Source organism: Narcine bancroftii, chromosome 5, assembly GCF_036971445.1.
Source record: "Narcine bancroftii isolate sNarBan1 chromosome 5, sNarBan1.hap1, whole genome shotgun sequence".
Lineage (NCBI taxonomy): Eukaryota > Metazoa > Chordata > Chondrichthyes > Torpediniformes > Narcinidae > Narcine > Narcine bancroftii.
In genome coordinates, this window is record NC_091473.1 from 61,754,232 (window position 1) to 61,778,387 (window position 24,156).

General features: G+C 43.4%; 1 protein-coding gene across 5 annotated transcripts in view; it reads left to right on the forward strand.

Moving 5' to 3' along the window:
* The window catches only part of rabgap1l (RAB GTPase activating protein 1-like), a 458,975-nt gene that overhangs the window by 833 nt on the left and 433,986 nt on the right, over nt 1-24,156 (forward strand). For 4 of the 5 annotated variants that reach the window (XM_069937564.1, XM_069937563.1, XM_069937559.1 and 1 more), the window contains exon 2: nt 15,647-15,811. In XM_069937564.1, coding sequence (XP_069793665.1) covers nt 15,671-15,811 — 141 coding nt within the window. In that variant the 5' untranslated portion in view covers nt 15,647-15,670. The remainder of the gene's footprint in view (nt 1-15,646; nt 15,812-24,156) is intronic. The other variant, XM_069937561.1, reaches the window with a different exon arrangement.

The following is a 24,156-nucleotide window of genomic DNA, read 5'->3' on the forward strand; positions in this document are numbered from 1 at the left end:
TAAATTTATTGTCATCTGGTTGCATAAGTACAACCCCACAAAACAGTATTCTTAGTGAAATACCTTCCTAGTATTATCTAACTGGACACCAGTTGGTTTGAATTTATGGAGTCATGGAAACAGTCCCTATGGCTGACTTGCACACTCTGACCAAAATCACCCATCCACACAAAATTCACTTGCCTGCTTTTGACCCATCCTAACCATGTATCCATCCAAATATTTCTTAAACACTACAATAGTACCTGCCTTAACTACCTCCTCCAGAAGTCCCACCAACTGCTGTGTAAAAATGTAACTTCTTGAGTTCCTGTTAAATCTCTTCTCCTCCTCCTCCCTCCTCACACTTTAAACCAATATCCTCTGATTACAGATTCCCTTACTCTGGGCAAAAGACTCTTTGCATTTACCCAGTCTATTCTTCTTGACATTTTGTATGCTTTATGAGATAACTCCCCCTCCTGTGCTCCAAGGAATAAAGCCTGCTCAACTTTTCTCTGGATCAGGCCCCTGAATCCAGACAATATCCTCGTAAATCTTCTCTTGCACCCTCTCCAGCTTGACAACGTATTTCCTGCAGCACAGTGACCAAAACTGAACACAATACTCTAAATGTGGCCTCACCAACATCTTGCACAACTGCGTCATGACCTCCCAACTATACTTGATACTCTGATGGCCAATGTGCTGGTGCCATTTTGACCTACTTATCTACCTGTGACATCACTTTCAAGTTGTTATGTACCTGTACTCCTAAATCCCTCTGCTGTACAACACTACCCAGATCCCAACCATTCATTCTGTAGGTCTTATCCATGTTAGACCTCCCAAAATGTCACACTCCCATTTCTCTGTATCTCATTCCATCAATCATTCTTCTGTCCACCACTAGTCACATACTTTCAGACCAAAAAGCAGCCTTCCACCATCACCCTCTGCTTTCTACCATGAGGTTAATTTTCCATCCATTTTGTTATCTTTGGATCCATAGCTGGGTAATTTTCTAAGTTGTCATGTGTTGGGATAGCTTGGCCATGCAGGTGGATAGTTGTGGAGTGCAGCTCTTTATTACTACACCCGCCAAGAGAATGATTTCATAAAACTGCTATTTTCTCTGAACATCCAGCAGGCAAAGCTGAGGTAAGCCTTGAAATTTGTGCATCTGTTTCATTTTACGGCCTCATTCCAGTTTGTTTTTATGCACCATATGTGTCATGGATTGTATTGAAGTGTAGAAGGTTAATTTATGGAGGTCATGTACTCTTAATTTCTTTGGGTTTGATTCAAATTTGTCAAGAAAGGAAGTAATTGTTTGAAATGTCTTTATTGTGCAGGAATTGCTGTCATTCAGCTCTTTGATAATTATTTGTGGTTAATCATGTGCCATCCATTTAAGGCTTCTGGGTTCCTGGCTGCATTATTCTTATTAAACAACTGGCTACGGTTCTGGAAATAGCACATTGTTTGGAATTGTGAACTGTGCATCAGTCTGCATCATCAATCCAAATTTGCCTTTGCTTCGTAAACAGAAAACTCAAGGTCAGCATTGTAGAGTTGACTTTGATTTGCTCATGTGCTGTCATTCAAAGGTTCTATTTGTATTCGAATGCAGAACATTGCTCTATAAATCTGTTCCATATTCATCTAACTCACTGGTTCACAAACCTTTTCAGGCTACAGTCCCCTTGGCGCCCAGGTCACATTCCTAGCAGCCAACCCCCCCTCCACACCCAACCCTCCCCCTCCACACCCAACCCTCCCCCTCCACACCCAACCCTCCCCCTCCACACCCAACCCTCCCCCTCCACACCCAACCCTCCCCCTCCACACCCAACCCTCCCCCTCCACACCCAACCCTCCCCCTCCACACCCAACCCTCCCCCTCCACACCCAACCCTCCCCCTCCACACCCAACCCTCCCCCTCCACACCCAACCCTCCCCCTCCACACCCAACCCTCCCCCTCCACACCCAACCCTCCCCCTCCACACCCAACCCTCCCCCTCCACACCCAACCCTCCCCCTCCACACCCAACCCTCCCCCTCCACACCCAACCCTCCCCCTCCACACCCAACCCTCCCCCTCCACACCCAACCCTCCCCCTCCACACCCAACCCTCCCCCTCCACACCCAACCCTCCCCCTCCACACCCAACCCTCCCCCTCCACACCCAACCCTTTTTCAGGCTGAGCAGCAGAGAAGTCTCTATATCACATTTGTTAATCTAACCAAAGTGTTTGACACTGTTGGTAGGGATGGCCTATGGAAGCTCTTAACTCAAAATTGGTTGCCCTCACACTAACCAACATCATCTGTCAGTTCCACAAAGCTATGGAAGGCCACGTCAATATCTTTGGTATGTTGTCGGACCCATTTCCCCTCAGTAACTGTGTAAAACAGGGGTGTGTTTTGGCTCCCACTCTGTTTAATCTATTCTTTGCTGCTGTTCTTCAGGATGCCACATCAGACCTGAAGTTAGGGGTCTTCCTACAAACAAGGGCTGATGGTGGGCTCCTGAACCTCACAAGACTGAGAGCAAAAACAAAATTCAAGGCCATTGTGGTGCACAAGCTACAGTTTGCTGATGACAATGTCTCCTTGACTTCATTGGGATTGGACAGAGTTGGGGCATAAACATTGACTACGGTGAGGTGGTACCTTGCTTGCAGAAGTATTCACAAGGTCTGGATTCGATCAAATACAGCAACAGGCAGGGTTGGTAGCTTTGCTATGAGGCAGTTCTTGATAGCCAAGTTCACACCAGATTCTCTTTTTTTACCTCTTTGGGCCTACCAGACCAGATAAATATGTACCCTCCTTTCTCTCCACACAGCACACTCTCTCCAGCGAGTCGAGACTCCTGGAGTGCTGCACTGTCCACTCTGTAGTCCTTGAGCATATGGGCAACAAGTGCAGTACGTCTCTCTGGGTGATCAGAAATAGCATTGTCCAATAGAGTTCGTATATTCCATGAGGTGATGATCAGATTCTGCTTGTGATTCTTACTGCTCAAGTTGAACAACCCACCAGCCTCAGCAGACTGGCCAGGTTGGTGTGAACAGGCTTTGTTTGAGCCATCTTTTTTAAGCTATTTCCTTATTGTAGGGAGAGCAATGCTTCCCTAAATAGGGCTGCTCAGATGCAGAGGGTGCTGCCTCACTGGATCTCTGCTCTGTAATCCATATGCGACCACTCTCCCAGTGCATACAGACTTGTGACAACAGCTCCTAGCTGGTCAAGCCTATCGCTTTGCCACTTGTCCATTTCTACAGGACTTGAGACCGTTGAGGATACCTCACTCCTCAGAAATGAACAGTGTGTGTTACAAGCCCAAAGGCCAAAACCCAGCAGCAATAGACATTCACCAAGACAAGTAGTTTTTAAAACAAAAGTTGTTTTTAATCAACTTTAAACATGAAAACAGAATCAAACTTTAACTTATCTCTATACTTAACTAACCCAAATGAAGCCCCTTCTAATTTTAAGCGCACGTGCATGTAATGTTTGTGTAAATTTAAGAAAAGTTCTTTGGTTCACAGTTCAATCTCACTTCTCCTTCTTCCAAGTTCTCTGGATGCGGGCAATTCTTATACTGTACACATAACTTAACATGTATAAAGTTCACTAGGCTTTGGTGCTCGAAAGGTAAATGTTTACCACTCAGTAAGGTTCTTGTAGGGTTTGCAGAGCGAGATTTGTTGTTCCAGTATTTCCACAACTGAGGTACCACCATTAGTCACCTCAGTGTCTCGCTGATGAAACTTGCCCCATTACGGTTTTCCAGATGGTAACTTCTTTCTTCAAGCTACCACAGAGTTCCTTTCTATTCCTCTTATTCCAAGAGAAACATCAGACAGATAGGACTTCCAGCCATCCACTGCTCTAGAACTTTCTATCAGTTTCAACCAGCTCTTCCTGGCTTGCACTGTTCAATCTCTTTTCAGTATCACACACACTAGCTGGGAGAGCTTCTTAACCTCTCTCTCTCTCTCTCTCTCTCTCTCTCTCTCTCTCTCTCTCTCTCTCTCTCTCTAACTCTAACTGACAGAAAGCCCATGTGACTCTCTCACTTGCCAAAACCCCCACCTTCTTCAGCAAACAACAGGAGTTCTTCTCCTTGGTCAAGATGTTGATTTAGATTTTTTTTTAAAAATTTTTTATTTTTCACACCATAAATCACATTAGCCATGATATACACTTTTTCTTTTTCACACATTTACAGTGACTTTTTCTCCCCCCCCCCTTTCCTCCCAAACCACCCCCCCCACCCCCCCCCTCTCATCCATTTTAGGTATACAATCTAGGTTGCATTAAGCCAGTCAGACAATGTTGTCATTCAACAAAATTACACCAGAAATTCTACTGAGTCCATTCTTTTCTTTCCTTCTTCCATCAACTTAGGTAATGTTTGTCCCCGGTAGGTTTTCGCTATTGTATTTAATGTAAGGCTCCTATACTTGTTCGAATATTTCAATATTATTTTTTAACCTATATGTTATTTTTTCTAATGGAATACATTTATTCATTTAAATTTAGTAGTTTCTTCCTTTTAATTTGGTTATGTATTCCATTAATATTTAAAGACATATAGTTCAGCGTAGCCCTTTTATATTTTGTTTATCTTCTCTTTCCGTTTTTCCATCATTACCTTTCCTCCTTTTCCATTTCTGTTTTCTTATTTTCAACTCTTTATAAGACAACATTCCTACAACATCCAACATTTTCCTTATTCTCCTATTTCTATCTTATTTATCCCCAATCTCCCCTTCACCTCCTGAGTTGTCCTTTATCCCTTGTCGGACAACCACATCTCCCCTCTCCATTTGGATTTGCGAATCCACTCGCAAGCGTCAACTGATTTTGCAGTGACCGCTATTTCCCCCCACCCTGCCTCCCCCAGAAAAGATTTCACTTTTCATATGTCACAAAGGTCACTCTTTTAATTCCCTCCTTGTTCTCTCTATTCCATTACCTTCCCTTATTAATTCTTGTCTATACTATCTATATTTTCCTCTAAGTACAGATATATTCATGTATGCTCATTGTCTCTATTCACTCTTATACCTCTTTACCCGCATACATATCAATCGTGATCATTTTTACTCTCATTACCCATCTTCATCCCTCAGTCTATTTTTGTCTTTACCCACATACATATCAATCGTGATCATTTTAACTCTCATTACCCGTCTTCCTCCCTCAGTCTATTTTTGTAATTGTTCTGCAAATTTTCGTGCTTCTTCTGGATCCGAGAATAGTCTGTTTTGTTGTCCTGGAATAAATATTTTCAATACCGCAGGATGCTTTAGTATAAATTTATACCCTTTCTTCCATAAAATCGCCTTTGCTGTATTGAACTCTTTTCTCTTCTTTAGGAGTTCAAAACTTATATCTGGATAAATGAAGATTTTTTGCCCTTTATACTCCAGTGGTTTGTTGCCCTCTCTTACTTTTTCCATTGTCTTCTCCAGTACCTTTTCTCTTGTAGTATATCTTAGGAATTTTACTACAATAGATCTTGGTTTTTGTTGTGGTTGTGGTTTAGAGGCCAATACTCTATGTGCCCTTTCTATTTCCATTTCTTGCTGTAGTTCTGGACATCCTAGGGTCTTAGGGATCCACTCTTTTATAAACTACCTCATATTCTTGCCTTCTTCATCTTCCTTAAGGCCCACTATCTTTATGTTATTTCTTCTGTTATGGTTTTCCATTGTATCTATTTTTTGAGCTAGTAGTTCTTGTGTCTCTTTAGTTTTTTTATTAGATTTCTCCAATTTCTTTTTTAAGTCTTCTACCTCCATTTCTGCTGCTACTGCCCGCTCTTCCATCTTGTCCATTTTCTTTCCCATTTCTGTTAAGGTCATCTCCATTTTATTTATTTTCTCTTCTGTGTTGTTTATTCTTTTTCTTAAATCCTTAAATTCCTGTGTTTGCCATTCTTTAAATGACTCCATGTATCCTTTAATAAGAGCAAGTATATCCTTTACCTTGCCTTTCTTTTCTTCTTCTATTTCCCTGTACTCTTCTTCTTCTTCCTCTGGGTTGACCATCTGTTGTTTCTTTGATGCCCTTTCCTCCTCTTCTTTCTTGTTTCCATTGTCTTCTGTGGTCTCTTCTTGCTGCAGGTGTTCTACAGCTGTCGTTGCCGGCTGTGGAGGTCGACTCCCCAGCTGGTCCCCCCTCCCGTCGGTGTGTTTTTTTTCATTCGCATCGCGCACGCGCGAAGTATCGCGCATGCGCGGTTGCGCACTTTTACTCGGCTCTGCGAGCCATTTTTGTAGTCCATTATTTACTGACCTGAGGGAGCGGGTTTCTCTCTCCGCAGCGGGCCTCTTCGGACAGGTAAGGCCTTCACCTTTTTCCTCCTTTGTCTTCTCTTCCTCTCTTCTTACCGTTGCTTTCGATTTTTCTTTTTTTGTCGCCATCTTCTTTCCACCTTTATACTCACTTTTCTGTAACTTTTATTTCTGTGCCTTTGTGTTTTCCTTTGTTTTTCCCGACTTTTCTGGAGAGGGCTGGAGTTCACCGTCCGGCCACTACTCCATCACGTGACTCCTCATGTTGATTTAGATTTAAAAAAACCCAGGAGTGACCTTTTTGTGAGCACTTTGCAGAAAGGTACTTGGAGCCAGTTTGTCTCCTCCAAACAATGGTCTTTCATTTCATGACACCAGTTCACTTAGCACCTACTTGTGAAATGTGTATCACGTTCTCCAGAGATCCTGCAATGTTATTGAATATGAATTCTTCAGTCTTTCAAATAACATCTGTTTTAAAATGTGTGTATATATGTAACCTTACTCTAAATCTTATCAAAATTCCCAAATATATATAATCCATTACAGTGTGTGAATGGATTTTAGGTGAGTAGGGGGCTTGCCCAGGTCCAGACCCATCCTCCCGACATCCCCTCTTGGATCCAGAGGCATGGTGTGGTCCAAGATGGCTGGGGGAAGTTCTGTTGCAGTGAATAGCCAGACCAAGCTTTGATGCATTTTTTGCGCTTCATGGCACGTGTTTGCTAGATGGCTGTTGACCCTACAAAAGGGTTCAGATGTCCTTTGACAGGTCATGTTTTTCATCCTGCTGGGTGTCTAGCCAACCTCCACACCAGGCAAGCCTGGTGGAGGAGCTGGTTTAGTCGCCGACCATACGACAGGTGGTACTGGGTTACATGGCACCAGTAGCACTCAGACAAGTGACCTGACACCACCACCCCAGCTGTGCAATCCAGGCACTTACCACTCTGTTTAAAAAAAAAACCTTAATCCTACTTGTCAGACCCTTCTTGCATCCCCCCCTTCTAGCTTCCCTTTGTCTCTTCTTAAGTTCCTTCTGGTGACCTTGTAATTCTCAAGAGCTCTGGATAATTATCTAAATATTGTGCATGCTCTCTTCCCATTCTCATAGAATTTTAGGTGGGAAGACTATTTTGGTGGAATTATGTATTTTCAGAGAGATTTTCTTTTTTTTCTTTGGCTTGGCTTCGCGGACGAAGATTTATGGAGGGGGTAAATGTCCACGTCAGCTGCAGGCTCGTTTGTGGCTGACAAGTCCGATGCGGGACAGGCAGACATGGTTGCAGCGGTTGCAGGGGAAAATTGGTGGGTTGGGGTTTGGTGTTGGGTTTTTCCTCCTTTGCCTTTTGTCAGTGAGGTGGGCTCTGCGGTCTTCTTCAAAGGAGGTTGCTGCCCGCCAAACTGTGAGGCGCCAAGATGCACGGTTTGAGGCGATATCAGCCCACTGGTGGTGGTCAATGTGGCAGGCACCAAGAGATTTCTTTAGGCAGTCCTTGTACCTTTTCTTTGGAGATACAATTTCAGGAAATTACAAACTTTTAAAAATCCATCGCTGAAAGGAGTTTTATTTTAATCAGTGCTCAATGTTGATGGAATTTGAGCCTAGAACAGCCCAAGAATGGTCCAAATGAGGTCCTTGTGTGTTCCAAAATATGATTCTGAAGTTTTTCTGTTTTGTACAATTTGAACAAGAAATGTATGAGAATTACTATGTCTTTGCATGGCCATCTTACTCTTGCCAAAATCTGGCAGGCAGACATCAAGCATCCTTGTTTGATGATAAAAGTGACTTCATTTATTGGTAGCAGTCATTTTATACACACTCCAGATACTTGGTATTTTATCTGAGTGATTTCCTTTAAATGATTAAACAAGTTAAGTGAAAGATTTCTGGTTCTGTGGAAGAGGACGGGGCAAAGAAGATGCTAACTATGTTTTACTGGCTTTGGCCAACAGCAATGCAACTGAAGCCTGAACTGTATATTGTTGATCTGCACACCTTCTTCAGTGATATCATGAATCCTCTTTCTGCTAGAGCTTGTGTGATACTGTGGAAGCAATTTTTCCAGTCAGATTCTAACTTGCATTTGGCTCCTGATTTTCACCACGATGAAGTTTGAGCACATCCTTAATTTTATCAGTAAATTTGGATCATTCTTGGTTTTTTATACCTCTTCTCACCTTGAATACAAACATTTGGTAGTACACTGTACCTCTTTTTCAGCACAGGACAGCTTGACCAGTGGCAAAGGGGACCCAAAGGTTTTTCTTTACCAACTTCCATCTTTACCCCTAATACTACTTCAAAATTTACTTTCCACTTTATTTGGATTATCCACAGTGCACTTTTGAAAACTTCTGCCTGACGGCCACGTAGTCTTATGTGTTAAAGCACACATGTCAAACTCTGGCCCGCGATATAATTATATTTGGCCCGCAAGATCATATTAAATATATATTAGAGTTGGCCCGCTGGTCGCCACGCCAGTATAGCGCATGCACACTGAAGGTGAAAATGAAGACGCCGGAGGTGTGGAGGGATCTCAGAGTCCCGAATCCCGGGGATCGGAGCACCGCACTCAGCCCGCCCGGCTCCCGGACACACAGACGCGGCTGGAGTTGGGGACCATCCTCACTGGGTCTGCGCTTCAGCGGCGACGCCGGACCGATCGTCTCGTTGGCGATGCCTTCCCCCTTGCTCCGTGCGCGGCGGACACAGCCTCCCACTCCTTTTGTTGGAGACGAGCCCGGCGCCGTGAGATCGCAGTTTAATCCCTCTCCAACCATGGGAGGGGGGTGGGAGCAACGCACTCTTCTCAGCCAATTCCTCCTCCGCCACGGACGCCGTCGTTTCAATGGGGGGTTCGGGTGCCTTCGTCAGGCGACCGACCTATTGGTCCAAGACAAGGGGAGAGCGTACAAACTCCACACAGACAGCACCTGAACTCGGGTGAACGTGGAGCTGCGACCCCACATTCCACATCAGGACTGTGTGTAAGATTGGGAGCAGTGAGGCGGAAGCTTATTTTGTTCCTGTGATTTAAGCCTTTCTTGGGGTGGGGGGGTCCTTCTCTGACCACTTGCCTAACAATTAACCTAATCAGATGTGGAGTTACCACAATACAACAGTTCTCAACCTTTTTCTTTCCACTCGCGTCCCTGTGCCATTGGTGCTCTGTGATTAGTAAGGGATTGCTTAAGGTGGTCTGTGGGTGGAAAGAAAAAGTTTGAAGACCACTGCTTTAATCATCCCTCATTGACTCGTCATGTGCATGGTTTCAGAATGCTAAAGGAAATGGGCCAATGACAATGACAATGAAAGAGTTTATCCAAAACTATTATTAAACATTTATTTTAATAAGAAAAAGTTTAACATTACATATGTTGAAAGAAGAGAAACATGCAGATGTTGTTGAAAATTTTCAATAAATATTTAGTTCGGCCCTCGACTTAGTCCAAGTTTTTAATTTTGGCCCTCCGTGAATTTGAGTTTGACACCCCTGTGTTAAAGCATCTTCATCTGATAACTTAGTGAACTCCTGCCAAGTTTTCACCACCTCCTCATCCAAGTATGCTTTAATATCATCAAGAACACGTCTTTTAATCTCCTCAATTATTATCAATTTTCTCAATCGATTATAATCATTGTTTATAGTCTTCGATGTGCACCACCGGTCAAAACACACAACCTTTTCATAAGCAAAATCTGTATAAGATTGGGTTGTTGATGTTTTAAAATTCCTGAACCTCAGGCCGTAAGCCTCTAGAACTATCTCATAAGTCTGGAGAACAGCTTTTTTTCACAATTTCATAATAAGCAGCTTGCTCTGTGGTACAGGCAGAATCAGCTTGTTGAGCTTTTCCTTTAATTACACTTTGTAACATAGGAGACCATTGGTTTTGAGGCCAATTTAAATTCAAAGCCACTTTCTCAAAGTGCTGAAAATATTTATCCCCATCAGCTTCTTCAAATGGAGGACCTTCTCTAACTTCTCTACTGGGTATAAACCCCTCACCATGACCAAGAATTTGATTTCAGGTCTCTTCTCCTGTCATTTTCCACTCTAATCTTTTCTAGCTCATATAGCATAATTTTCACATCTGCCCATAGTTCTAATATCTTCAGTTCCATTTCTGATCTTGGCTGCCTCCAATTCTAATCTTTAATTCCAACTGTATTTGTTCAGAAGTTTTATTCTTGGGGAACTGCTCTAACACTTCTTCAAACTTCCCTGCACCTATGTAGTATTTGGAATTTTCCTCCCAATCTCCACCTTTTTCATTCATGGTCTACGGAAGCAATTGTCAACTTGTTGACGTTAGGCACCAACTTGTGCTTGTTAGTTTTGTTCAAATTCTCAAGAGCAGGTAATGCAAACATCCATCTATATCTATGACTGCTGGTTTGTTGCTGTTGATTTCATACACATACCATCTTTTAGTTATTTTTACCAAAGGAATTTTCTAGACCAGACTTGGTCATGGTGAGGGGTTTATACCCAGCTTGATTTAGACTCAGACGATTGATCACTAATCAATTGACCTCAAAGATCCAAAATTGGATTGAATCCTGGATAAGCCCCCACTTTGTTACATCTTAAACCAGCACTAACAGAAGACACAATTTAAAAGCGTTAAATTTTAACTCTATATTTATTAATGACTATTAACAATATAATGTCTTTACACAATTAATCCCACTATAAGTATCTATAGCAAATATACAGTTATTGTAGCGGCTCAATGGAGGCTTAATTAAACTGGCTCAGGAGGTTCTGAGTGACGTCATGATGTCACAATGTGATGACATCATTTGGAAAGCATGGGGTTTTAAAAAGCTGCATGTGACTCTTTGAGTAACGACTTTTACTGAACTTCGACTCGACTCCATCTGCTCATCTTCTCGTTCTTCATTTCACACTGCGACACGGTTTCTACATTGGTGATCCCATCTGGCCCAAACAGTTTTTGGACCCAACATGGACAACGCAGCGGTTTCGCTCAAACTGCCTGTCTTTTGGACAACTCAATCTGACGTTTGGTTTGGGCAGGCTGAGGCGCAGTTCCACATTCGCAAGATGTCCACTTCTATCATGTGGCAAACGGCCTCAACCAGAAGTGGCCAGTCAAGTAGTGGATTTCCTTCGGGATCCATCGGCTCTCAATAAGTGCAAAGTGCTAAAAGTTTTCCTTCTCCGGATTTACGGTTTCTCACAAAGCGAGCGAGTTGCACGGCTCCTCTATAATCGATGGCCTGGGGGACCACGGCCCTTTGGAGTTACAGAACGACATGTTAGCAGTGGCAGATGGCCATAGGCCTTGCTTGCTCTTCGGACAGTTGTTTTTAGAGTGCATGCCAGGACTTTCATAACTCTCGAACAGAGACCACTCATGCAGACATTCTGTGGTGTGCAAAACAGCAAGGTGCTAAGGCCACAGAAATTAGTGCTGCATCACACCCAAAGGTCCAAGCTCCATAAGTACCAGTGACAAGGGTGCATATTCCCCCAGACAAGTATGACTCAGCTATGGCAGCTGGCCACCATTACAGCCTACTCCACATCTGGGACAAAGTCTCCCAGCGCAAATTTTGAGTTGATACGGGTTAGTGTCCTTTCTCCTTCAGGCCTTTCTCCTAGTGTCCTTTCTCCTTTCCACACCAGGAGTGTGGGTCTGGCGCTCACTGTGTTGAATAACAGTTCGATAGCCGACAAGTTTGTATGGCCTACCACCCACAGTGGAAAGGCCTGGTGGAGCAGTTCCATAGGCACATGAAGCCTGCCTCCAGGGAACTCATTGGGTAGACCAGCTGCTCTAGATCCTCCTGGGAAAAAGAACGGCACCCAAGAAGAATCGCAACTTCTCAGCAGCCGAGTTGGTTTATGGAGCTCTACTCATTGTACCTGGGAAGTTCATGCCCACAGCATGCAGACAGGAGGTGAAAAATTGACCCCACGCAAAGGAACTCCGGGACTGTGAGTTTGTGTTTGTGCGTAGAAGTGCACATGAGCCACCCTTAAAGAGGCTGTATGAGGGCCCCTTCAGAGTGGTACAAAACAATTGTACAACTTGTGAACTGGACATTGTGGGGGGGCATCCAGAGACATTTATGATTGACCGACTAAAGGCTGCTCATCTTGTCCTTGATTGGCCCTTGCCACGACTCCTGATGCGAAGGCCCAAGAACAGTGGACTGTAATGGCACCAAAATTTTGGCCTTCTATCACTGGGTCTGGGTGGGGTGGTGGCATGGTGGGGGCATGTAGTGGCTCACCGGAGGCTTAATCTAACTCGCTCGGGAGGTTCCAAGTGACGTCATGACACCATTTGCAATGCGCAGGGTTTTAATAAGCTACATGTGACTTATCAGTAAATGACTTTTACTGATCATTTTCTTGTTCTTCATTTTGCACTGTGACACAGTTGCTACAATATATATTTATGAACAGTATTTGCGGAAAAACTCAGACCATTACAGTCTGTGTCCAATATTTAAAAAAAAATCCCCCCAAAACCTCAGGTCAGTCAGTCAAGTAAGTCAGCCAAAAAACACAGTCCACAGAATTCAATCTCAAAGTTCAATGTTCAAGTTCAGTTCTTTTACTGATTACAAAGCATGTCATCTTGAACATTGGAGAGAGAAATGATTGATGTTGCTTTGCAGTAAACTTCTGATTCATCACTTATGAGGCATGTGCATTCCACACAGCTCTCCATCTGCCCTCTGCTGCTCTCTGCTTCACAGCTGGATTCTCCCCTTGTTCTTGAAAGTTCCAAGCAATTGGTGAGTCAGCACAAGTTGCACAGAGTTCTTAGCAGAAATCCATCCTTTATAATGACAGTCCACAGTCCCAAAAGGTCAGTCCATGGTCCATAACAGGGTAAAGCAAAAAATGAAGGAGCTTTACGGTGCCATCTGTGTAGTCCAGACATCCCACCCTGACAGCACCCTGATTATACCTGATGACTTCAATGCACCAAACCTGAAAGCAGTTCTACCACGGTTTCAACAGCACGTCGACTTCACCACCAGTGAAAAGAACACCCTGAGATTATCCCAACATCTCTAGTGCGTACAAGGCTGCCCATTGGCCCCAACTTAAATACTCAGATCAAAAATCAGTCCTGCTTACCCTGACATACAGACCACTGACAAAACAAAATAAATCAGTTTGCAGGGAGATCAGGATGTGACTGGGGGAGGGGTGGTGGTGGGGGGCACAGCAGTGCTACAGGACTGCTTTGAGACCATGGGCTGGAGATGTTTCAGGGAGTTAGGCCACCTGCAACTGTCATGTAAGCATCAAGGAGCTCAAACAACAGAGGGGGAGTATCTACAAGGGGCCACAGTGATGGCAATGGTGCTAAATAGAGAATATTTGAATACGAAACTCAGAATGTGAAAAGACTCCGGATGTTTTCTTTTGTTAATACTTTATTGTAAATAAAGTTATTTTTGGACAAAAAAGCAAACCACATCACTTGATACTAATCCAAATTGAAGTTTATTAGCTAATTGTACACCAATGCATATTTATTAATGATTTCCAATATTTTCCCCAAACCTCTTTGGTAATAACAGAATCCCTCAGCATAGAAGAAGGCATCACTAATGTACTGCTTGCACATGATTCAACTTAGCTTTCAATGCCACACTGAGGAAGGGAAGCAGTTTAAATTGACTTCTCTTACTTGTATTACTCAGTTTCTTTCATGTGTTCCTACTCTACTATGTTGATCGAGCTGCGATTATAATATCAGTGTGAGGTGGGACCAGTCATTTTAAATAGAAAAGGCTGCAAGTGCACTCTATTCATCAAATTTCAATTTGTGGAACAGTTAGGATTACCACGCCAAACAGACTCGCAATTCTGTTTTAAACACAAATTACTACAGGTACACAATCCTTTATCCGGACATCTAAAATCCGGAAAGCTCCAAAAACCGGTATTTTTTTACTGGTGCTGGTGCAGCGGAGAGAGAGAGAGAGAGAGAGACAACAGCGCGACTAGGTTGGGCGGGGGGGGGTGGTGAGAGAGAGCAGCACGACTCAGGTGGGCGGGGGGGTGGAGAGACGACAGAGCGACTCAGGTGGGTGAGTGGGGAAGAGACAGGAGTGCGACTCGGGTTGGTGGGGGGAGGAGAGAGACGGCAGCTCGGCTTGGGTGGGCAAGGTGGGGAGAGAGACAGCACGACTCAGGCAGATGGGGAGAGAGATGACAGCGCGACTCATGTGGGCGAGGGGGAGAGAGATGGCAGCGCGACTCGGGTTGGTGGGAGTGGGGAGAGAGATGGCAGCTTGACTCGGGTGGGCAAGTTGGGGAGAGAGGGAGACGCCAGCGCGACTGGAAGGGGGTGGATACAGCAGCACAATTTGGGTGGGCTTAAATCTGGGGCAGCTGGCTTTTGTTCTGAGATCCGGAAAAATCCGAAATTCGGAACAAGCTGTCCCTAAGGATTCCAGATAAAGGAATGTGTACACCTTGACTGTTCTTCACATGCTCAAGAGATGGAAAGAGAAATCCATGTGGGCTCCTGACTTTGGTCCTTCACCACAGCATTGGCTGCACCAACCTTCAGGGCATCCCTCAGCATGTACTCCTGCAGCCTGTAATGTGCCAATTAACACCTTTTGTCTGTTGGCCTGGATTCCACCCCCTTCCATTCTTCCCTCTTTCTCTCCCCAGTCTTTAATTCAGATGCCCGCCTGCTTTTTACTTGTACCTTGGAGAAGATCTCACATTTGAAATGTCAGTAATATATATTTACCTCTTATGGTTGCTGCAAGACCAGCTGAGTTCCTCCAGCATTTCTTTGTGTTTTGTGTTACAAATACAGCATCTACAGACTTTTGTGTTTCACCTCATTCTTTAATCACTTACCATTTAAGAAAAAGCACTTCACCATTTTCTTTAACCAATGTCGCATACCCTCCCCTTTTCCAGTGTTACATTCATCCTGCTCTGTCTTTGACCCCTCACTGAGCCTGGGTGCACCCCTGTGAAGTTCCTCATTGTACTCCACACCATTCTGCTCTGATCTCACTGTGTGGGGAATTGTATTGTCAATAACATGGTATTTCAGCATGGAACACTTTGCCCACTTGAAACCTTTATGAACTTTTGAAGGATATAGTTTAATTTAATGGACTCTGTTGGCCTTTAGCTTTTTCAAGTTTTCATGACGTTGAAGATAATTAACCAGGAGAAAATTTACTTTATCCCTCTTTCCCATCCCCGCCCCCATCCATGGTTTCTATTGTTTCCTATTATTTCCTGTTTAAAACAAAAGGCAAGTCTCATTGATCCATTTACTGAGCTGCTTTTACAGACTCTGATCTTTTGTAGGGTGCTGTTGCAGACTGTTGAAAGATGGATGAGCAGGCTGCTTTGAGGAAGGTGAGTGGTTCGTCCGACTCTGTCTCCACAGTGAACAGCGAGGAGTTTGTAATTGTGCCTCAGCAAGCAGAAGATTCTTTCTCCACCAACGGAGAGGAAAGGCCAGCATTGAAGGTAATTAAATGTTCCTTCTTCTCACAGATTCCCAAGGAAGAAGCAGTCCTATCAAAACCTTCATTTCATCCAGTTTTCTCTTCCTTGAACCCTCAACAATGTAGTAATTTGAGATTTAATTGCATAAGGTCATACTCAGCAGAATTTTCATCCTCCAATTTCCATACAGAGCAGTAGAAACAGAAAATGCAGATGTCCAACATCTGTATTTTGTTTGTTTCCATAAAATGCAACCTGTCCAAATTTCCCTGTTCTTTCATTGTCCTTACCAGGCTCTGCAAGCTCATCACTGCTATCCTAAATGAATCTTGAATAGATCTCACATTGGTAAGAGACAACTTTTCCCCACACTATGTTTTTGCATTTTGTTTGGTACCATGCACTATTTTCACTCCTGTCACTGTTTTACAAAAGTTGGGTTGCCTGGATAGCACACCCATCAATGCTTCTTATTAGGTATTGTTTGTTACATGAAAGAATAAGACATTGGAGCAATCCAGCCTGTTGAGCCTGTTACACCATTCAATAAGATCATGGGTGATCTGACAATGAACTCAGCTCCACTTATCTGCAAGCTCCTCATAGCTTTTAATTCCTGCCTGTTTGTGCATGTTAGCTTTGCTTGGATTCTTTTTTAATATTTTTTTAGTTTTTCATCAATAAACAAGTGGATAACATCACTGACTGTTTTGCAGAATATATCAATCTACATACATGTGGTATTTCTCCCCCTCCCATTCCCACTCCCCCTCCCAAAAAATAAGGGAATGAGAGAAAACAAAAAGAAAGGGAGGTTTGCTTAGATTCATGAAAGAAGGTCTTGATAGATTATGGCTGCCAAGGATCAAGAGAAACTTAAGTTTAGACACAGAATCAATCAATGCAGATAGAAGTGACCAACATGTGAAAAATCTCGAAGTAGGAATGGCTCGATTTCGGCAACTGAGAAATTGGACAGAGATTATGGGATTGTAAAAGGCTAATTTAAAAAAAACACCTGGCTTTACTGTGTGACAAAAAAATTAAGTATGGAGGTTGGGGATGTGTAGTGCTGGTTCACAATGTTGGAAAAAGAGGTACACAAGAAAATACTGCAGCTCAGAAAAGCAAACACATTGCTCCCAGTTAAGTTGAGGCTAAGCTTATGTACCTTTCCACAGCATTATGATTACTTTCACAGTTTAAGAAAAGGGACCTGGAATTTAATAGGCCTATTTTTTTTTTCCACGATATTTCCTTCAGGTCAGAAGCCTCCGCGGTCTAGTCAGAGTATCACGTATGGAATACACCCTTTCTTTAAATCACAAGTAGAAAAAGTGCCACTGAAAAGTACTGTTCCAGAACCAATAGTTTCAAATGCAGACAGTTGCAACAACTAAAGTATAGTTTTGGGATTTAGTGCAGAGCCCTTAATTTCATATTGGTTCCAAAAATCATAGAGTTATCCAAACAGCTATATAAAGTCAAAGCTTCCTTAGATACATTATCTATTGAACACACATCAGCCTCATACAAAACAAATCAAGGAGTTGCAAAATCCTTGACGGAGGAGTTGATTGAAGACCTCGTCAACACACTTTTCAATGAACATAGATGAGGCAACCACTGAAACAAACAAGAGTTGTCTCGAGTTGCTGGTTAGAGTCTAGGAGGTTGCAGAAAACAACATTAAACATTTTAAATCCAGGACAAAAAAAAACCTGTCTGAATACATGAAGAGGATGAGGAAGCTTCAATCAACAAAAAAAAACGAAAATACAGCGAGGAAACGGGAAGCCTGACAAGGATCTGAGGCAAGTGGAGGAGCCTCATGTCGGGAGTAATGGCGGTGCCGACCCGAGAGCCATAGAGGACAATGCAACCCCCCCCCCCCCCCCCCCCCCCGCCGATCTCAGCATCAAAAGGAGTTCCGCAGGCAGGCGATGCCCAGAGTGGAGGAACGATCCTGAGTGGCAGTGAGGGCCGTAAGAGCCTTGGAAAGGGAGCAGGAGCAAGGGGGGACAGCTGCCTCTCCCTTGCAGCTCGCAGGTTCGCGTACCAAGCAGTAGTCTCCCCGACGGCCAGGGTCCGCTGGCTGTGTGTTGAGTTGGTGAGGGGCGGGCTCAGGTGGACCCAGCGTGACCTCAGGAATAGCGAGCTCTGACAAGGATGCAGAGGAGGTCGACCGGGACAGCAATCCCGAGAGCCGTCAAGTTGAAAACTAGGGTCAGCAGGGCGAACGTGATGGCGACAATGGTGGCGGTCAGTGTGTGAGGGACCCAGCCACAAAGCCAGGAGAAGCTGAAAGCTGGGATGCAACAGAAAAGAAAGGAGGAAGGCCCGGAGCCCTCCTTAAAAGACATTTTACAGACTCTGACCCAAATAGAAAATAGGTTGGAGAAAGTAGTGGACAGAAAAGCCAGAGACATGTAAGAAAAATTAGACAGGATGGAGGGGGCCCTGATGAATACAACAGGCAAGGTGACAGAGGTAGAGGAGAAATTGAGGACAGGGGAGGTTAGAATTGCCATAATGGAGCAAGAAATTAAAGGTATCCCTAAAGAAAGAGATGAGGTATGGAGGAAGTTGGACTTCCTGGAGAACTTCAGAAAACACTACAACATTAAAATAGTGGGATTGAAAGAAGACTCCGGGGGTGGGGGGGGGGGATCTTATGGAGTTCCTAACTAAATGGATCCCCAAAGTACTAGGAAAGGTGGTGCTGGGAACCCCCATTAAAATAGAAAAAGCCTTTAGAGCCCCAATCCCTATGGCAGGACTGGGACAAAGGCCACAGTCAATCCTTATATAATTAAAATATTTTCAAGATCGTGAGAAAATATTAGGGACGGCGGCAAAAGGGGCAATTCAGAAGGGAGCTCCCTTGGAGTACAGGGGGTAGAAAGTGTTCTTTTATCCAGATATTAATGCAGCTCAGCTCAAGAAGCAGAAAGACTTTGAACCGGTCAGCAAAGCAAAAGGGATAAGATTGTGTTCTATGTCATGCCGCTACCTTGAAAATTTTGTTGCCATGTAGAGAAAGGAAATTTTTTTACAGAAAAGAAGAAAACTCTGCTGGCACTGAATGGAGGACCAAAAGGAAAAGAATAAAAGGGGCAACAAGACTTAAAAAAATTGTTAAAACTGATAGGCTAGGAGGACTTGGATTTCTGTGTTACATAAAGAATAGGCTTTTGGCTGTTTTCTGATTTAAAATGATGATAAAAGATTTATATGTAAGGGTCTGGAAGGGTTCTGGGACTGGACAGGTGGAGGTGCTGAGGGTGAGAATGGAGAGTCATGGTGACCGCATGGTAAGGGGTAATGGCAGTGAGAGGAGGAGAGTGACTGCCAGAGGTGTGAACGGAGGGTGGCTGAGGCTCATGTGTGATGTGTGTGGACTATGTGTTCCCTTTTATTATTTGGAGAGGTATGGTTGTGAGTGGGTATGTATGCTGTGGTATTGTGGGCAAATGGGTTTGTGGCATTCTTTATTTTCCCCAGGGCCTGTTGCGGCTTGGATGGAGTGGAGCAACAGGCAGATGGTAAGAGATTGGATTTGCGGTGTTGTGGCGGTGAAGATGGAGGGAAACGTTTAGGGAGGAATGGCTAAAAGGGTAAAGTATGCTACTTTCAATGTTCATAGCTTAAATGGGATAGTGAAATGAAAAATGGTCTTGGCACACATTAAAAAGATGGGGATAGATCTGTCCTTCCTCCAAGAGACTCATTTAACTGAACGGGAGCATCAGAAGCTAAAAAGGGGATGGGTGGGTCAGGTCATAGCCTCCTCGTTTGGCTCAAAGACAAGGGGCATCACAATTCTAGTGGGGAAGAGTGTTCCAGTGCAGGTGGAGAGGGTGATTACAGACAAAATGGGAAGATTCGTTATGGTGTACTGTCAGATGTATTCCGAATCCTGGACCCTAGTGAATGTCTATGCCCCCAATTATGATGATGAAAAATTTATACAGGACATTTCCCTATGATTGGCAGAGGCAAATGAAAATATTCTATTTGGGGGTGACTTTAATCTATGTCTGGATCCAGTTCTGGATAAATCCACAAAATAAACAACTAGGACTAGAGTGGCAAAAGCCACCATTGACTGCATGAGAGAGCTGAATTTGATAGATGAATGGGGGAAAAAGTATCCAAGAGAGAGGGATTACTCATTTTACTCAAAACAACATGATTCCTACTCTAGAATAGTCTTTTTTCTGGCTTCAGCCCATATAAAGGGTACCATCATGGAAGCTGAGTACGGGGCAAGGCTTCTCTTGGACCACTCACTCTGGTTTTGACTATAGAAATGCCAGATAAGCAGGATTCAGCATATAGGTGGCATCTTAACGCTGTTGTTGAAAAAGCCGGAATTTTGTAGTTTCATAAGAGCCAAAATAGCCCTGTTTTGTGAGACCAACTGCCCCTCTACGACAGATAAATCCCTCCTGTGGAACACCCTTAAAGCATACTTGAGGGGTCAGATAATTGGGTACACAAAAGACCGTCAAGAAAAATGATATGAGGGAGGTGGAGGAATTGGAAAAAAACATTACCCAATTAGCGAAGGATTTTCAGATATTAGGCTTAGAGGACCACTATAGAGCTCTTACAAACAAGAAATTAGAATACAATACTCTTCAGACATATAGATGGAGAAGGCCCTTATGAGGTTGAGGCAAAAGTATTATGAATTAGGGAAAAAGCTCACAAGGTCCTCACCTGGCAGTTAAGGGCAGAACAAGCCTCTAGAACAATAATGCAATATAAACAGGGAATGGCCAGATCTTGTATAAACCCAAAGAAATTAATGAGACCTTCAGAGAATTTTATCGACTGTATAAATCTGAATTGACTGGGGATTCTAATCAAATGGACAAGTTTCTGGCCAGATTAGATCTCCCAAACTTAAACCTGGAGGAGCAGGAGGGACAAGACCTTCCTCTTACAGAGGAAGAGCTGGGGAAACCATTGAATGTGCAAAAAGCTGGCAAGTTTCTGGGGGAGGATGGATTCCCACCTGAGTTCTAGCAAGAATTTAAGGATATACTAATGCCTCTGTATATGGAGGAGACGGACCAGACAAAGGAAACATGGATCCTCCCAGAAACTTTCACAACGGCAGTTGTTATGATGAAATTAAAGAAGGCCAAAGATCTGTTTTTTGCCTTCTTAAAGACCAATTTCCTTGCTGAATAGTGATTATAGGATCCTTACTAAGGCTTTGGCAAACAGATTGGCATTGCATTTTCCAAAATTAATAAGCAAAGACCAGGTAGGCTTTGTTTAGGAGAGGCAAGCAGTTGATAACGTTGACAGGCTGTTGAGTGCAATGCATCTGGCACAAATTAGAAATGTGAAGGGATTGGCTGTTTCCTTGGATGCGCAAAAGGCTTTTGATAGACTGGTGTGGGAATTTTTATTTAAAGTGCTGAAGAAGGTGGAGTTAGGGCCAATTTTTTCAAAATTGGATTAGGATGCTATACCATGCACTCAAGGCAAAGGTTACGACCAATGGAAAAATCTCTTCAGCTTTTCCACTTACCAGATCTAGTAGACAAAGGTGCCCGCTGTCACCTGCTCTCTTTGTGCTAGCGATGAAATCACTGGCTGAAGCCATTCGCCAGGATCCAGACATTAAAAGTTATAGAGTGGGCCAGGAGGAGCACAAAATCAACTTATTTGCTGATGACATGCTGATATATCTGACAGACCCTGCGACTTCTTTGCCTCGATTGCACAAGGTATTAGAGGGCTATGGGAAACTCCAGGTGTAAGATCATTTGGGGAAAAAGTAAGGTGATGCCACTCAACGAGGGGAATTACAGCCAACTTAAAGAAAATAGTAATTTAAAGTGGCCACAAGAGGGGATATTGATGGCAACTTGAACAATTTATACAAGTTAAATTACATCCCCTTGCTGGAGAGAGTCAAGGAGGATTTAAATAGATGGATGTCCAGTCTATAACATTATTGGGCAGGGTTAACTGCATCAAAATGAATGTGTTGCCAAGATTCCAGTATCTTTTCCAGTCATTGCCTGTGCCATTATCCCAGGGTTTCTTCAAACACTGCTACACAAGGTCAAAATGTTTCTCTGGAATGGTAAGGTGGCAAGGGTCTCCATGGAAAATTTAACATGGGACTACAGACTAGGCAGATTGAGGATGCCAGACTTCAAAAAATATTATTGAGGTGCCCAGTCGAGATATTTCGCCTCTCTCTTCCGGTGAGGAGGTGTACCATCCTGGGCACAAATTGATCTGCACCTGGTGGGTGAGAGGATAGAAGAGGACTTTATTTATAAATGGGATGCTAAATTGCTGTCAGGAAAGAATGGCAGCCCCATATTAAAAGAAGTGATTAATATCTGGAACAAAATTAACCAAAATTTGAACATCAAAGTGGGTCTGTCCCCAAAAATGCCCATGACTCCTAATAAATTAATACCATTAATGGTAGGGAACAAGATTCTGGGCACCTTGCTCCGTAATGGCATCAGGTGCATAGAGGACTGTTATGAGCAGGGGCAATTAATGTCGTTTGAGCAACTCAAAAATAAATATGATATATCAAATCAAACATTCCACTGCTGTCTTCAAATGTGATCTTTTTTACGGGATGTATTGTGTCCAAGTATGGCCCTACCTTGGTGCAGTGCCATAGAGACCATGATTCGAAGGAGGGGTGGAAAGAAATTCATTTCTGCAATATATTTCCTGCTCCAGTCAGATGGACCCAAACCAGGCCTCCATAGATCGAGAGAAGGATGGGAGTCGGGTATTGTAATTGATTAGGGATGCTGGTCAGACTTAGGCTGGGACAGCATTACCACGGTCATCAATGAAAGGTACAGGTTGATGTAGTATAATTTCTTGCACCAACTGTATTTAACGCTGCAGAAAATAAATAGGTCAAAACCAGAACTTTCAGAGCAGTGTTTCAGATGCGGCATGGCAACTGGGATGTTCGTGCACGCAATCTAGTCATGTGCCAAGGTGATGCCCTTTTGGGAAGAACTAGGCCAAGTCCTAGAGAAAATCATATGTAAACGATTTCCACAGGACCCAGAGTTGTTCCGTCTGGGAAACATAATGGACATAAGGCTTACAATGAAGCTATCCAAATTTCAAATCCAATCTGTGTTAATCACATTGGCAGTGTCCAGGAAGTGCTTTGCGGCTACTTGGAAGTCCAACTCTAGTCTTAGTATCGAATGATGGAATATGGAAATATAGAGTTGTGTTCCACTGCAGAAAATAATGTAACCCGAGAAACAAATACAGTACCTTTCATAAGATCTGGCAGCCATACATGCACTACATGGGCGCATGGCAGTGATTGGTTTCACCGTTCCTTGCTGCAGCTTCCTCTCCTTCGTATTGATCCCGATCAATGAAAGTCAGGAATGAATATTGGCCCAGAGGCTGCCCATTGAGCTGTGACAATCTCGGTCCTTTATTTATGATTTATTTTCCTGCTGTTAAAGCTTTGTTGTTGTTGGTCGAAGTGAGTCATCTTGTTTTATGTGTGGGGGGATGGGGTTGGTAGAGACACGGGCTTGTACATATAGTCATAAAGACAATGAATATATGTATATTTGAATGTGATCTGCCATTGTTTGCATGACACTGTATATAGCTGTACAAGCTTGTGTGAAAATATAAATAAAATATAAAAAAGAGTTGTCTCTTAGTTTGCTTCTTTTGTCAAAGACAACAGGAAGTAGTTGTGAAACACCTTGCTTCCTTCTCAGTTATTTTCAAAAAATTTCCAAATAGGGGGCTACACCCTTTGACTCCCATTGTACGCCTCGCATAAATGCTCGGCTCTTTTTTGACCTCCCTCACATACCTGAAACTGGAGTGTCAGGTGGAAACCCACTCAGACATGAACGAACTCATAAGAAACAGTGCCGGAATCGAACCTGGGTCTCTGGCGCTGAAATAATGTTGTGTGAACTGCTACATTAACCGTGTCATTTAATTGGCTACTGAAATTTATCTCCCATGGAGGTGGATGACTGAGCCTTGGGGAAGTAAGTGGGAGACTGGAATTTATCCAAGAGCTGGTACACACCTGATTGGCTGAACAGCCTATTTCACAAGAAAACACAGGTCTGGAGAAACTCAGTAGGTCATGCAGCATTGAGTAAAACATGAAAGTCTGCAGATACTGTGATTAAAGTAAAAACACAATGCTGGAGAAACTCAGCACTCAGCAGTTCAAACAGTATACTTTATAATGCAAAGATAAAGATATAGTGCCCTCCATAAAATGTTTAGAACAAAGACAATTTTTTTTCCTGCTCCACAGTTTTAAATCTGTAATCAAACAATTTACATGTAGTTAAGGTGCACAT